General features: G+C 40.6%; 1 protein-coding gene across 1 annotated transcript in view; it reads right to left on the bottom strand.

Moving 5' to 3' along the window:
- Positions 1–14,719, bottom strand: part of MGAT5 (alpha-1,6-mannosylglycoprotein 6-beta-N-acetylglucosaminyltransferase) — a 165,048-nt gene that overhangs the window by 92,497 nt on the left and 57,832 nt on the right. Inside the window, exons 3-4 of the mRNA XM_065413559.1 lie at positions 10,343–10,419; positions 8,729–8,818 (exon numbers count right to left, since the gene is read on the bottom strand). Coding sequence (XP_065269631.1) covers positions 8,729–8,818; positions 10,343–10,419 — 167 coding nt within the window. The remainder of the gene's footprint in view (positions 1–8,728; positions 8,819–10,342; positions 10,420–14,719) is intronic.

The raw sequence follows: 14,719 nt of genomic DNA, 5'->3' as shown, positions 1-14,719 counted from the left end.
TGAACCCATGGTACTATATGATATACAGACTGCTCTTGCTACATCTTCTCCTGGTGATGGATTAAAAAAAAACTCTGCTGTGCACATTGGTGGCCTGTGTTAATGCATGCACTTACTGTTATTCCCCTACTCTTCCCTCCCCTGCTTCTTTCTGCTTTTTGTTATAGCTGAGTCAGGGTCTATCCTACTATGGGTCTGTACAGTGCCCAGTATAATGGGCTTCTGTCCTAGTAAAGGACCCTAGCATATACTAGAGAGAAGGTGGGCAAGGTAATACCTTTTATTGGGCCAACTTTTGTTGGTGAGAGAGAAGTTTTCAAGCTTACACAGAGCTCTTCTTCAAGTTTGGGAAATGTACTCACTCTGAGTTTCTTGTCTCTCTAACCTACAGAAATTGGTCCAATGGAAGATATTGCCTGGCCCACCTTATCTCTCTAATATCGTGGGACCAACATGGCTATAACCTAGCATCTACTATAATAGATATAAATAATAATCAGGTGTCCATGCTGATGATATATTCAATACTCGGTATTATGAGGTGTTATTTACTTTGTCAATCATCTCCCACAATTAGTTTGACTTCTATGCAGTTTGCTGACAGCCTTATTATTTTCTGCAAGGTTTAATACAGACTTTATTTTGGACTGGTTTTGCAGCTTGTATATATACAAATAGCTTCCCTCAGAAATGCATTCCGGGTTCAAGGTTTCTGTAGCTACTGGATGAGCAGTGAAGAATGTAGCTAGTTTTTTTTATAACCATGCCCACTGCTGTGGCATCTGAGAGGCTTATACATTTACAGAAGGGAACACAAAAAGTTATATGCAGCCAGTTCTCCTTCCCAAATTCAGTAAGAAGGTGATTATCTTTTTCTTTTTAAATGGGATGATGGTGGGGTTACTGCAGAGGGTAGACGAAGAACTGGGTTTTATATTTTGTTCTCTAAAGACAGAATCGTCTTCATTCTGGTCTTTTCTAACAATGAGTTGTGGGCCATTTGAAGAGAAAGCTTTGACTCTTGGACACACAAATTTCACTCGAGATTGGTAGTGCCATTATTTCAGTGGATCTCAGATGTTGTAGGAAGTCCTTATGTGCAGTGAACAGCTCCCCTCTGGTTACTTATGCCAGTCCCGTGGAAGGATTTTAAAAAGGCGATGCATATTTGGTGGAAGGAGGAGTATATTAAGCATTACTAGGCATTGTTGAAGCCAGGCAGAGGAGAACATTGAGAACTTGGTGTTACAAGGCTGCTCATATCAGAGATGTGGTTTATCTAAGTATGCCCTGACCAATCTCCATTTCAGAAGTTGGAAATAGTCGTGTTCAACATTTGGCCAATTATGACTATCCACTGTAGGGAGTATTCAGCCCCCCTTAGCAATCGCAGATGGCAAGCTAGAAGACTATTTGACTGGCTAATAAAGTAGAATTAAATGTACAACTCATACAGCCAGATTTGGAGCACCCTGTGGAAACAGCCATTTTCTGGACGTGGCTGTTACAGACCTTAATTGCTCTGGATCCCTTTTAAAAAGGAGACAGCAGCAGCTGAAAGCATATTGTCCACGACTGAGCTACTGTATGATTTTGTTGCACACATTTATGGTAACTGCAGCCTTTCCCATTTTCTTGATCAGCATTTGTATTTTGATCCCTAACTGACTGGAGAAGAAATGCTAAGAACAGAGAACTAGTGGTGTACGTCTAGTATGTGAATTAAAAAACAAATCCTCTATTGTACTTTTAAGTCACCCATTACGGTAGTATCTGAGAGCCTCACAATCATTAATGTACTTATTCTCAACACCCGTGAGACAGGGAAGTGCTATTATCCCCATTGAATAGAGAACTGAACTGAGGCACAGAAAGGCTAAGTGACTTGCTCTAAAAATCACCCGCCACAAATTAGCCTTAGGGAAAGTTTAATTCCTTCAGGAATTGCAACACAAATGTTCCTCTCCGATGGCCCCACAACACGTAGCCACATTACCTACCATGAGAGAGTCTTTGTAAATATCTGCCCTTCAAAAAAGTTCAAAAAGTACTTCTTAGAATACTTTGCACACCAGTGGCGTAGCTAGGACAGGAAAAGTGGGTAGGCCACGGCTTTTGGGTGAGCGGGCAATGACGGGTGGGTGGGAGGGGTGGCAGGAAGGATCGGGAGAGGGAGCAGGAGGGATCCAATGCCCTGGGGAGGGCGGCAGGAGGGATAGGGGGCCTGACTTCTCCCTACCCCCTCCAACCAGCCCTTACCGCTCAGCAGGCACCTGAAGAGAAGGCTGCCTGGGGCACACAGGCTGCGGGGTGCACTTGTAGGGCGGAGGGGGACCCTGCCGGGGCTCGAGCTCCACCCACCCCTCCTGCCCCCGGCGCTAGGGGTCGGAGACTGGGGCAGCAGCATGTGGCACCGGCAGGAGAGAGATGCGCCATGTGGCTGGGCTGATGGACACCGAGCTGGGGGCGGGAGTCCAAGCCTGTGAATTCGGGAGGCTCTGGCCCTGATTTGGGTGGGCCAGGCCCACCCATGGCTATGCCCCTGTTGCACACATTAATGATCCACCTTAGATGCCCATTACAGTAGTATCTGGGCATCTAACATTTGTTAACATTTATCCTCAACACTCCTGTGAGGTAGACAAGCAATATTCCCATTTTACAGATGGGAAACTGAGGCAGAGAGAGACTAAGGAAATTTTGGTGGTGCAATGAATTGAACCCAAATCCAAGGCTAATATGCTCAAACTACTGAATCATCCTTCCTCTCCATTAGATATTGAATATGGTTATCATCTTCTAGTGGTCAGTGGCCCATTAAAGAAGTGTCAGATATGCTTTAGGCACAAAGTGGTACAGAAATCCAGTGAAGTTATGGCCTATTCTTTCCTTCCTACAAGTCTCAGACTGAAATGTTATTTAACCAAGTTTGTCTAAGTAAAGGCGTACCATTCATGATGCTGTTTTGACATTACCTAAAGCTTGGAAGAAATACAAATCACCTCACTCACCTCAAAGCTATCGGCTGGCTTCCAAATGAAGCAAAAAGGCTGCTTCAGAGATGGCATTAGTGCCCCCACAGGAAAGCTAGTGAACAGGTGAAGACTAAAGAGGGCTGCGTGAAATAAAAACTCAGTGGGCAATGGGCAAAAAATTAATTTTTCATAGGGTTTTTTATTTATTCTTACAATTTTATGATGAGATCTGTGATTTTCTAATGGAAATACAGTTTTTTCACTGAATAAATCATGAATTTCCAAAGACATCATTTTGCCCAGAAGCAAAGTCATCCCTGAAAGTCAGAGCTGAATCAGTGACCGTACGCGGTAAAATGTTGCTGTTTTGACCCATCAGTTATTTCAAAAATGTAAATGAAAAATTATGTTTCGAAAAACAAGCCAATTTTTTTGTTCAAAGGGTGAGTTTTTATCCCAAAGAAATAGACATATTTAGTCCCTAATGCCTAGAATGTTTAATTATTTTTAAAGTTAGAGGAGCAACTATTTTCAGTATCCTAGAAAAACAACTCCAAGTTATCATTCGGATATTGAAAACTGCTGCTCCTCTAATACAATGAGGGTTTATCTTATATTCTAGATCAAAGGGTCACACAGTTTCATTACAACACAAACAGGAGACACCAATCTAGAAAATAAGATGTTTCATTTGGTACTAAGTAGCAGTTGCCCTTAATGATTTTAAAAATAATATAAACTAATAGAAGATATCAACTATTGTATTATGTCATATTTTGACAGTAACAGTAGTGCATAATACGACATGACTTGACATGTCATTATGCACTATTACTATTGATATGTAATGAAAATGTAAAAAAAAAAATTAAACTTAAAAATTTCATTTTGAAATGCAATCCTTCTAAAGCAAAATATTAGAAAATGGAAATTCTAATTTAAAAATTAATTTTTGTAACAAATGCCATTGAAATTATTAGGATTTTCACAAACAAAATTGGTTTTGTCAAAAACGTTCAAACCAGCTCTAAATCCTAGGTGTGCCTCTAAGCTGCTGCGTGACATTGGGCAAGTCATTTCACCTTCCTGCCCCGGTTTCACTGTCTAAAGTGAAGAGTGATATGTAGGTACCTTTGTAAAGCATTTTGAGATCTATAATACAAACCATATTACTACTGAAGGGGGCTTCACGGAAGCAGTGCATTCTGAGAAGAGATCTGAAAAAAGGTACATGCTTGTCATACTAGATTACAGAGGCTGTTAGAGAACCTGGGGAGAATATACCCAGGTCTAATATATTTATCTATCTATATATGTTTTGTCATTTCCAATATACTGCACGTGTATAATCAATTATATTATTCCTATATACTTATCTTTAAAGGTGGAATTGAAAAAAAAGTTGAAAAACAAACTTTTGTTCCTGCTACAGTAATGCATTTTACTATTTTAAGGTGGCTGCCCTCTTCCCCCTACCCATCACTCAGAGTTCTGTAGCCAAATTTATCATTCAGCTTTTCACCCATATCATAAACCATCAATTCTCCATCATGGCCCACTTTGACAAATTACTCTGTGCAACACCATTTCCAAGTTATCTTTAGCAGCCAACACAGCTCATAAATCCACACCATTGTAGTGGTTATTAGAATTTCATTTCATGCTTGCATTCACAAACATTTAAGCTTTCAACCTTTGCTGTTGGGCATTAATCATGGCATTAATCATTGGATTAAGTATGCTGAATTTAAACTCAAGGTTAACAGCATGTTCAACCAATATTAGTTTTACATACTGTCAAGGGAGAACTCTAAAAGGCAAAGACCTTTCTGTCAGTTCTTCCCTAAATACAAAAACAAATTGATGAGTAAAGAACTGTTCTTCTGTTCCACTATGAGCACAAAAATCACATAAATTCATCAGTGTTACTTAAAAAGTAATTTCAAATAAAAGTCTGCAAACAGCCTAAATCCTTGCCAATCACTTAACCTCTTAACCTACCATAGTAATTACAATGGAAGCAACATGTACAAATTGATATTAAAAATATATGGTGTCTGGTACAAGACACCAATGAACAAATCTCCTCTTTTAGTGTAAGGAAAAATAAATTAATTTTCCAAAATATTTCAGGTAGCAGAAAAGCCTATTGATAAAAATAGAGGGAAGTTAAACATATCTAAAATTATATATTTGCATAAACTTTTTGACACTGGCTTACACTCATAATGGGTTAATTATGCAATTCGTAAACGAATCAGTTATATTCTACCTTATTTCCCTGGCATCTATAAATGTATAGTTACCTAATGAACCTTAGGCACGTCGCCTACCATTTAGATTATATGCACATTCATCCTTCCAGATGTGAAAGGCTGAAAAATAAGATTTGCCCTCCCCGCCAAGAACACATGCTGCATTAAACCCATCTTGCTTCATACCCAATACAATAGCTTAATATTTTACTTATTAACAGTATCTTATCTGAAAGCAATGATTCACCCAGACATATTTGAGTCACAAATTGTTGAACTGAATGCAGGGGTAACCAGGTGAAGTTCTATGGCATGTGTTGTACATGAGTTCAGACAAGATGGTCTAATGGCCTTAAAATCTGTGAAAGTGTTTCGAACTAGGTGTGATGGTCCAGGGCTGGCCAGCTGACCCGAACTACATTTGTATTATAAACTGTAGTGAGTTTCATAGTCTATGTATGTCAAAGAGTATGCTCTTTGACAAAGCTAGGAAATGCTGTAAGATCTGCAGGGGTTAGAGACTATTAATGTACAATAGTAAAAGACTTGAAGAAAACTGCTTGTTGTAGCATGACCCAGGAAGGCAGAGATCTCTCACAAGTACCAAAGTGTTAACAATATATAAAAATATTACCTTAATGAATTGTGATGCAAAAGATTTGTATAACATTTAATACCCGAGGTAATTAAATTCGCCATGGTATCTGCAGCCTCTCTCATTTCAAGTATATACATTGTATATACATATACAATGGAAAAATCAAATACTGCATGATACTCACATTGACTAACACTACTTTAATGTCTTTGAAAGGGGCATAAATAATGACAAGCCAACAGGTGTTGAGATATTTGTAAAGTTGTAATGGAACAGGGAACCTTGGAAATAGCTTAAGATAAGAAGTGTGTACCAAAAAGAGGAAATAGACAAGGACCAGAATGATACATAATAAAAGGTATAATTGCCCCTATATTATAGGTAAGGCTGCGATTTAGTCACGGAATCTATGACTTCCAAAGACCTCCATGACTTCAGCCAGCACTGGCTGGGAGCCGTAGGGTCTCCGCCAGGCGGACACCCTGCCACCCCAGAGTTTGGAGCCACCAGTGGAGGGGGAACCTGGAGCTCCAAGCCCCCAGGGGTGTTGGGGTCCCCTGGAACAACCAGTCTGCCCGCAGCTACCCACCCAGGCTCCCCATTTTGTCATGGATATTTTTAGTAAAAGTCAGGGACAGGTCATGGGCTTCTGTGAATTTTTCATTATTGCCTGTGACCTGTCTGTGACTTTTACCAAAAATATCTGTGACAAAATCTTAGCCTTAATCATAGGGGAAGTAAGACCATCTGAAAACGGCACACAGTCTGTCACAGAACTACAGGGAAGGTGTTCTGCAGCTGATGGTAACTGTATGCTTCTCTGAATATGTGCTGTCTTTACTAAGTGTTAAATCAATAAATCCATCCAAAGGTGACTCATCTAAGGTTTGTTATCAAACCAATCCAGCCTCAAGAGAGCCCCTCTCACTAAACAATCACAGTTAAAATTGTTATCAATGATTGCTTATCAATTAATTGGTTATTGATTATTGACAAATTATTGATCACTGATTATTGATTACCAACAGGGTTATAATGGATCACAAATTAAACGTGAGACAACTGTATGATGCAGTTGCAAAAAAAGGCTAGCGCCATTCTGGGGTGTATTAACTCAAGTGTCATAAGCAAGGGCTGGTCTACGCTAAAGCTGTAAATCAACCTAAGTTATCTTATGTTTCTCAGGGAGGTGGAGTACAGAGGTCGATGGGAGAGAGCTCTGCCATCGACTTAGCTTGTCTTCACCAGACCTGCTAAATGGACAACTCTGCATCGATTGCAGCAGTGCCAATTTAGCCGTTAAGTATAGACAAGACCTAAGACAAAGAAGATCATCATCCAGCTGAGGCGTCAGTGAGGCCTCAGCTGGAAAACTGTGTTCAGTTTTGGGCTTGTTAAGAAAGATGTGGAAAAATTGGAGAGAGTCCAGAAGACAGCAACAAAAATGATAAGAGGTTTAGAAAAGCTGACCAATGAAAAAAGGTTAAAAAGTTGGGCACATTTAGTCTTGAGCAAAGAAAACTAAAGGGGGACCTGATAACAGTCTTCAAATACATTAACAGCTTATATAAAGAGGAAGGTGATCAATTTTTCTCCATGTCTACTAAAGGTAGGATAAGAATTAATTGGCTTAATCTGCAGCAAGGCAGATTTTGGTTACATATTAGGACAAGCTTTTTAATTATAAGCAGAATTAAATACTGGAATAGATTACCAAAGCAGGTTGTAGAATCCCCATCACTGGAGTTTTTTAAGAATAGGTTGGACAAACACCTGTCAGGGATGTTCAAGGTATACATGTCCGGCCTCAGAAGATGTAGTTGACCTCTTGAGGTCCCTTCCAGCTATATATTTCTCTCAGCAGATCTGAAAGCTCTTTAGAAGCATTAATGATTGAGGCTCACAAATGCCTCTTTGAGATAGGCAGCTCATTTTATAGATAGGGAATGCGAGATCGAGTGAGATCACGTGACTTGCCCAAGGTCACACAAGAAGTCAGCGACAGAGCTGGAGATGGAACTTTGCCTGCCACACAGTGTTTTAGCCAGCAAATTATACCTGCCTTCCAGAAGTGGAACAAAGAGCGGTAACAACATGGGAGGAAGAAACAAGCTGGAGACAAAAGTCATAGAAGACAAAGCCGTATGTTCAATGCAAAAAAAAAAGTAAAAAAACAAAACAAAACAAAAAAAACGTTAGAAGAGAAAAACCCGAAAAACCCAAGCACGCAAGAAACCTTGGCTTGCAAGTTAAAGGAGATACCCAACTCCTGTAATGTAGTATATAGGAGGAGAGATCAACTGAATTCCATAAGGAGAAAACCCTTGAAAGCATTTCATTCATTAATCTTCATCTGTTCATTTCTGGAAATTTTAGCCTTTTTACCACATCACTGCCTGGAATCATTAGAGAGCTGTTACTAATAATTTGGCAGATTTAATAGAGAACAATGACATTAATCAAATTCAGAAACTATGAAAGGCCAAAGACTTGACAGAGTCTTTTGACTACACTAGAGAATTTTGGTGCAAGCTGCAAACTGAATTTGAGGTGGTGCTGGGCTCTGGCTCTCTCCAGGTATTGCTTCTGGTACACCTTCCACTAATCACCTGGGCTGCATGAGATCAATAAGATGAGACTTGCGATGAATTTTCAGGACCTCCAGCAAAAATTGTCCTGTAACAGTACAATTCTCTAAGGCGGACATACCTACGGAGCTCTAAATACTTGCAACACCCTTTGGAATCATTTTAGTTTCTCTCTACCTCCTCACAGAACTCCAGTTCAAGATTTGTTCTCTTTTCCCCACATGAATTGTACAAGTAATTATCCATAAATACTGAGACATTTTAGTGCTCCCTTATTGTAGGTTTTATGCACTTGAAGACAGACTTACTGACCTCACTGAGGTAAATAAAAAAGGAGCATGTCGACCCATCCACACCGTAACTTGCATAACATGGATCCGATCGCCACATATCTTTCATCCACTGAAACAAAACAAAAATAGCCAGTCTGTTAGGTTTAAGGCTTGTGTGTAACCGTTAACTTTAAAAAGCCACGTTTTCATCAGAACTCAATTTGGGAGGGGGAAAAGCTATGTCAAGAGATGAAACAGACTAAAATCAGTAGTGTCAGAAGCTGTGGAAACTGTACCGCAGACTATAAAAAATGAGTTGATTATCTCTTTTAAGCCACTAATGCTAGGTCACTACATGCGGTCACCATGGATGACTATATTAAGCACTAACTGGAAGCCAGATAAGAACAGAGATCAAAGACTGAATGGAGACTTGCATACTCTCTCCAGATCAAGATTGAGGCATGTTGGTGGCATGACGTGGCTTACGTTGCCTCTGGACATGTTGCACTTATTCTGTGTTCAAACAGATCACTTCAGTCCCCAGTGCTGTGAGTCTGGCATCTTTACACAAGCAAAGAATTCACTTAAAAAAAAAATCTTTTAATGAAGAACTACCTAGAATTAGTTGTCCTGGCAAAGTCATCAGAAAAAGTAACCAAAAATAAATTGTTCTTCAGGATTATAAATTAGCAATTTAGCATTCAAATGACATCAATTAGTTAGCAGTTTTGCAACCAGTTTGTCCATGTTGTTCAAAACTGAAGTCACCGAGATCATAAAGGCCAGGGAGAGTTTGATTTTTTTAAAAAGTGAATTTACAATAAATATCAATATTTATTTCCAAGTACTTTTATTGATTTAGTAGAATTTTTTTTTTAAAAATCTCAGATTCCAAGTATATAATCAAAATACATATCACATCTGAAACAGTTTCAGAAACAAATTTTAATATTTCAGAATCATTCATTTTTATGAATTAAGCAAGAGGAATTTACATTTTTAAAATCACTAATCAGTTTCACTGGCCCTTCAAGTTACACTTTTTTTTTTTTAAATGAAAAAAATTCTACCAGAAAATATGTATTACTGAAATTTTTCAATGTTTTTGGGTTGAGTAAGAAATTGACAGTTTTCAGTATTTGCTAATTAATATATATATATATATATACGGCCAACAACAAGGTAGGCACTTCAGAGATATGGCAAGGACTTTGGCCCAATCTATGGTTCTAGTTGTGTACAGAGTTCAATGGGATTATTCACGTGTATATGATTATTCACATACCTAAACTTGTGTAGGACTGGGGCCTAAATATTTCTGAATTTCATCTGATGTGCAGACTATTAAGGGACAGAATACTAAGATGCACAGCAAGCCTCCCAAATACTACGGGACTCTATTTGGTGTTTTATCCCATGCCTTAACAAGGGATATCATCCATTTTCTTCCAGCAGCAATATTACAATGGCTTCACGTAAGGAGTGCCATAATGGCATGTAATCTTCTGTACTTGTCTTCTGTGAATTCTGGTCATTAATCTCAATTGCTTATATCTATAAATCTACAACTGTTTCAGCAATGGCCTCTTTCAACAGACGGGATTTTAAAAACATAACATGTACACAGAGATTAACAGAAGACCACACTTACCTTTATTTTGCCCTCGCAGTGAGGGAAGCCATCCATAGGAGGCAATTCACACTGTTCCTGGGCTCCATTAATGAGATCTGAAGAGAAAAAACAACAGAACATAACTAATATTCATTTACACTTTTGGCAGACATACTAAAGCCATCCCTTTGAACTTCTGAACCACCATCCAAACTCACTAAAGAAAGGTTTTAGAGTGGTGGCTGTGTTAGTCTGTATCAGCAAAAACAACAAGGAGTCCTTGTGGCACCTTAGAGACTAAAATTTATTTGGGCATAAGCTTTCGTGGGCTACAACCCACTTCATCAGATGCATGGAGTGAAAAAAACAGTAAGCAGAATATATATTATAGCACATGAAAAGATGGGAGTTGCCATCTTTTATATATTCTGCTTACTGTTTTTTTCACTCCATGCATCTGATGAAGTGGGTTTGAGCCCACGAAAGCTTATGCCCAAATAAATTTGCTAGTCTCTAAGGTGCCACAAGGACTCCTCGTTGTTTTCACTAAAGAAAGAATATTGTAGTCTCTGTGGCAGCAGTAAATGGATAAACTGCAAGTTTTGGTGTCAATAACAATAATGTTGATGCACAAAGTAATTTTTAAAATTCCTGTTTAATTTTAAACTAAGTAAGCACCTTTCAAAATAATATTTGGACAACAGCATGGGTCTGATCTGGAAGCCCTTACACATGCAAGTAGTCTCACTGAAATCCATACGTATGATTCTCCTTCCACACCAGTGACAAGAGTATCTCCACTGAACTCAGTGGAGTTAAGCTGGTGGTAAGAGGACAATTAGGCCTAACAGGACTTTTTGCATGGTTAAAGGATCAGCCCCTATGCTTGAACAGTGCTGAGGACACTGTTGGAGCTCAGTAATTAGTAGTAATGAACAGCAGAAAGTTTGGTATGGAATTAAATTGTTTTTTAGGTTACAACAATGGAGAAAAAAAATTTAATTCTTACAAGATGGTACTTGGCAGTCAAAAGTATTAAGTCAAAAGAGTACCATTAAGGCAACTTTGGAGCCACATACAGAGTGCGGGGTGGGGTGGGGGAGAACAGAGCCAGTGCAACCCATTAGGCGACCTAGGCGGTCGCCTAGGGCGCTAGCATTTGGGGGGCGGCATTTCGGGTCCTTCAGCGGCGGCCGAATCTTCGGCCGCCCCGGTCGTCATTGGCATTTAGGCGGAGGGAGCTGGGGCAGGGGGACACGGGGAGGGCCGCCTGCAGCAAGTAAGGGGGTGGGGCGGCACACAGGGGAACCGCTCCCCACCCCAGCTCACCTCTGCTCCGCCTCCTCCCCTGAGCACGCCGCCCCGCTCTGCTTCTCTCCCTCCCAGGCTTGCGGCACCAAACAGCTGATTGGCGCCGCAAGCCTGGGAGGTGGGAGAAGTGGAGCAGCAACGGCGTGCTCGGGGAGGAGGCGGAGAGAGGTGAGCTGGGGTGGGAAGCTGCCGCACGACTCCCCGGGCCAGGGGGAGCTGCCGCGAGGGGGGGGGGGGCGCCTCAGGGCGGAGGGGAGAAGCTGCTGCTCCTGCGGGGGTGGGGGGGTGGGAGGAGGGAGAGACACCTTAGTGTGGAGAGCTGCCACAGGGCTCGGGGGGGGGGGGCGCAAGGTGGAAGTTTCGCCTAGGGCGCGAAACATCCTTGCACTGTCCCTGGGGGGGGAAGGGAGGGGAGAGGAAGGGGACAGCGGCAGGGCTGATACAGCCAGCTTGGGGGCAGGGGGGAGAGCCTGGGGCTTGTTCTGACACTCACTGTCCTTTCCCAGCCACTTGTTCTTGTCCCTGAGCAAACAAGGAGAGCAGCAAAAGAGGAGCAGCTCTGGCTGCCTGCTCAGCTGTTGCCCCAGTACTGTACACTGTAGCTGCTAGAAGACACATGCCTGCAGTCTTCCCCCAGCTCAGCCAGATGTGACATCTCAGCTGAGCTGTTGGACGCATGATATGGCTGCCAAATGCATGAGTGTCACTTAGATATGTGCCACGTGGCAGCCCTGTCAATGCTGACATGAAGTACTCAAATATCTTTCAGACACAGCAGTGGTTTCCTAACCATCCAACAGTAGCTATGATCAGAATAAGAACCTTGTAGAAGCCTATAACGCCCTTCCAACAAACTTTCATTATCATCTCATTCGTATCACTTCCTCTCGGGGGGAGATGGGGAAATGGATCAGCATTCACTTCACACTCCCTATCAGTACCCGGCCCCGGGAAGCTAATGATCCAACCAGTGGACCAAATTCGCTGATGAATCCTGGCCATATGAGGCACGTTGGCATAAGCTATGAAGAAGACTCCCCCTCTCTATTGAAACTCTGTAATAATACCAACAGAAAATATGTTCACATGATAATAAAAGCCAACAGAAGCATTCAAACCACAAAGCCACATACAACCAGACATGCCCATATGTAAAAAATGAGTCATGTTTCTGTAATATGTCCTTCAGTCCTCCCTATACTTCCTGTTTTGTCTGTCATTTGCACTGTATTGTCCTGTCTTTTAATGGGTGTTTTTTGAAGCACATAACATCTATGAGCGCTGTAAAATAATACACACATGCAGTTGTATGTACTTCTTTAGTACCTTTTATCTCAAAGAACTATACACGAACCGGGGTGGCTTAACTACGGGGAGGGATAGCTCAGTGGTTTGAGCAGGGGGGAGCGATAGCTCAGTGGTTTGAGCATTGGCCTGCTAAACCCAGGGTTGTGAGTTCAATCCTTGAAGGGGCCATTTAGGGATCTGGGGCAAAATCAGTACTTGGTCCTGCTAGTGAAGGCATGGGGGCTGGACTCGATGACCTTTCAAGGTCCCTTCCAGTTCTAGGAGATAGGATATCTCCATTCATTTATTTATTAACTAGTCATCTGTGGGGTGGAACACAGCAACTACTGAGCAGGGAACAGCAATTTTATCCAGCCGTTTGAGACAGAAGACTAAGAAAATAGTCTCTCTTATTTGAGATGAGGTCCACAGATCCATGATGTTACTGAGTCTCTGCTATATACAACTTAGGAGGCAGACCAGAACCGCCAATCAATAGCAGAGGAAGGGCAGCTCCACCTTTGAAAAGCTCACCACTTGAGATATATGCACAGTAAAGGAAGTCCACTGTATATTGGCAAGGAATCTTAAACTAAGCGTTAAGACAAAATAGTAGCAATCCTTCTGCAGAACAAGGAATTAAATGAAAAACAAATTGAGTACCAATCAGTAATCCAGTTTTTTTCACAAATTAACAACTCATTAGGGTGGGTTGGATCTGTAGGCCTCATTATTCCAAGAAGGGAAACTTCCAGGTAAAGCATATATAAATTTTCCTAATCCAACTGAAATTGTTGTGGGACTTTAGGTAGGTTCAATATAATAACCCAAGTTAAATTTTATCTAGGATACAGTGGTTAATACATTTCCTCCTTCCAAAAACTGCCGCAAGATAATTAAGGATTACAAGTGAGCAAAATATGGATTTTGTATAATCAGATAGGCATTACCTCCTACAGCATAATATATTATTGCACCAACCTGTTTAACTTTTGTCTCAAAAGGATGAGTGCCACCATCTCATATACTCAGGATGTTTTCCCTTTGTAACCAAGAGGTCCCACTTTTGATACAAGAAAGAGACTGTTTAAGATAAATAGCTTTTTACAAGTCATTTTCCATTCAGGGCCATGAGCATGTAATTTAGTGATGGAAAAATCTATATCAGAATAATGGATCACCTGAGAAGTTCTCGTTGAAGTAGTTGACAAATTATGTATTGAGAGAGAGAGACTGAATTTGGCTAAATCGGTGGCACTAATTAGCTTTTAAATTTTCTAAAACTACAGTCAAAATGTCAACCATTCATTCCAACCTAACGAAAGTCAAAACCTGATTCATTTAGCATTAGAAAAATAATGGAGCACAGTTTCTCTATATTTTTATAGACTATGTTTTTAAGGGTTTTTTTCCCCTTTTCAAATCTTGACACACTCTTAAAATTTATTTGGGCATAAGCTTTCGTGGGCTACAACCCACTTCATCAGATGCATGGAGTGAAAAAAACAGTAAGCAGAATATATATTATAGCACATGAAAAGATGGGAGTTGCCATCTTTTATATATTCTGCTTACTGTTTTTTTCACTCCATGCATCTGATGAAGTGGGTTTGAGCCCACGAAAGCTTATGCCCAAATAAATTTGCTAGTCTCTAAGGTGCCACAAGGACTCCTCGTTGTTTTCACTAAAGAAAGAATATTGTAGTCTCTGTGGCAGCAGTAAATGGATAAACTGCAAGTTTTGGTGTCAATAACAATAATGTTGATGCACAAAGTAATTTTTAAAATTCCTGTTTAATTTTAAACTAAGTAAGCACC

The sequence above is a fragment of the Emys orbicularis genome, chromosome 11, assembly GCF_028017835.1.
Source record: "Emys orbicularis isolate rEmyOrb1 chromosome 11, rEmyOrb1.hap1, whole genome shotgun sequence".
In the NCBI taxonomy this organism is placed as follows: Eukaryota; Metazoa; Chordata; order Testudines; family Emydidae; genus Emys; species Emys orbicularis.
This window is presented reverse-complemented; position numbering and strand designations above follow the sequence as displayed.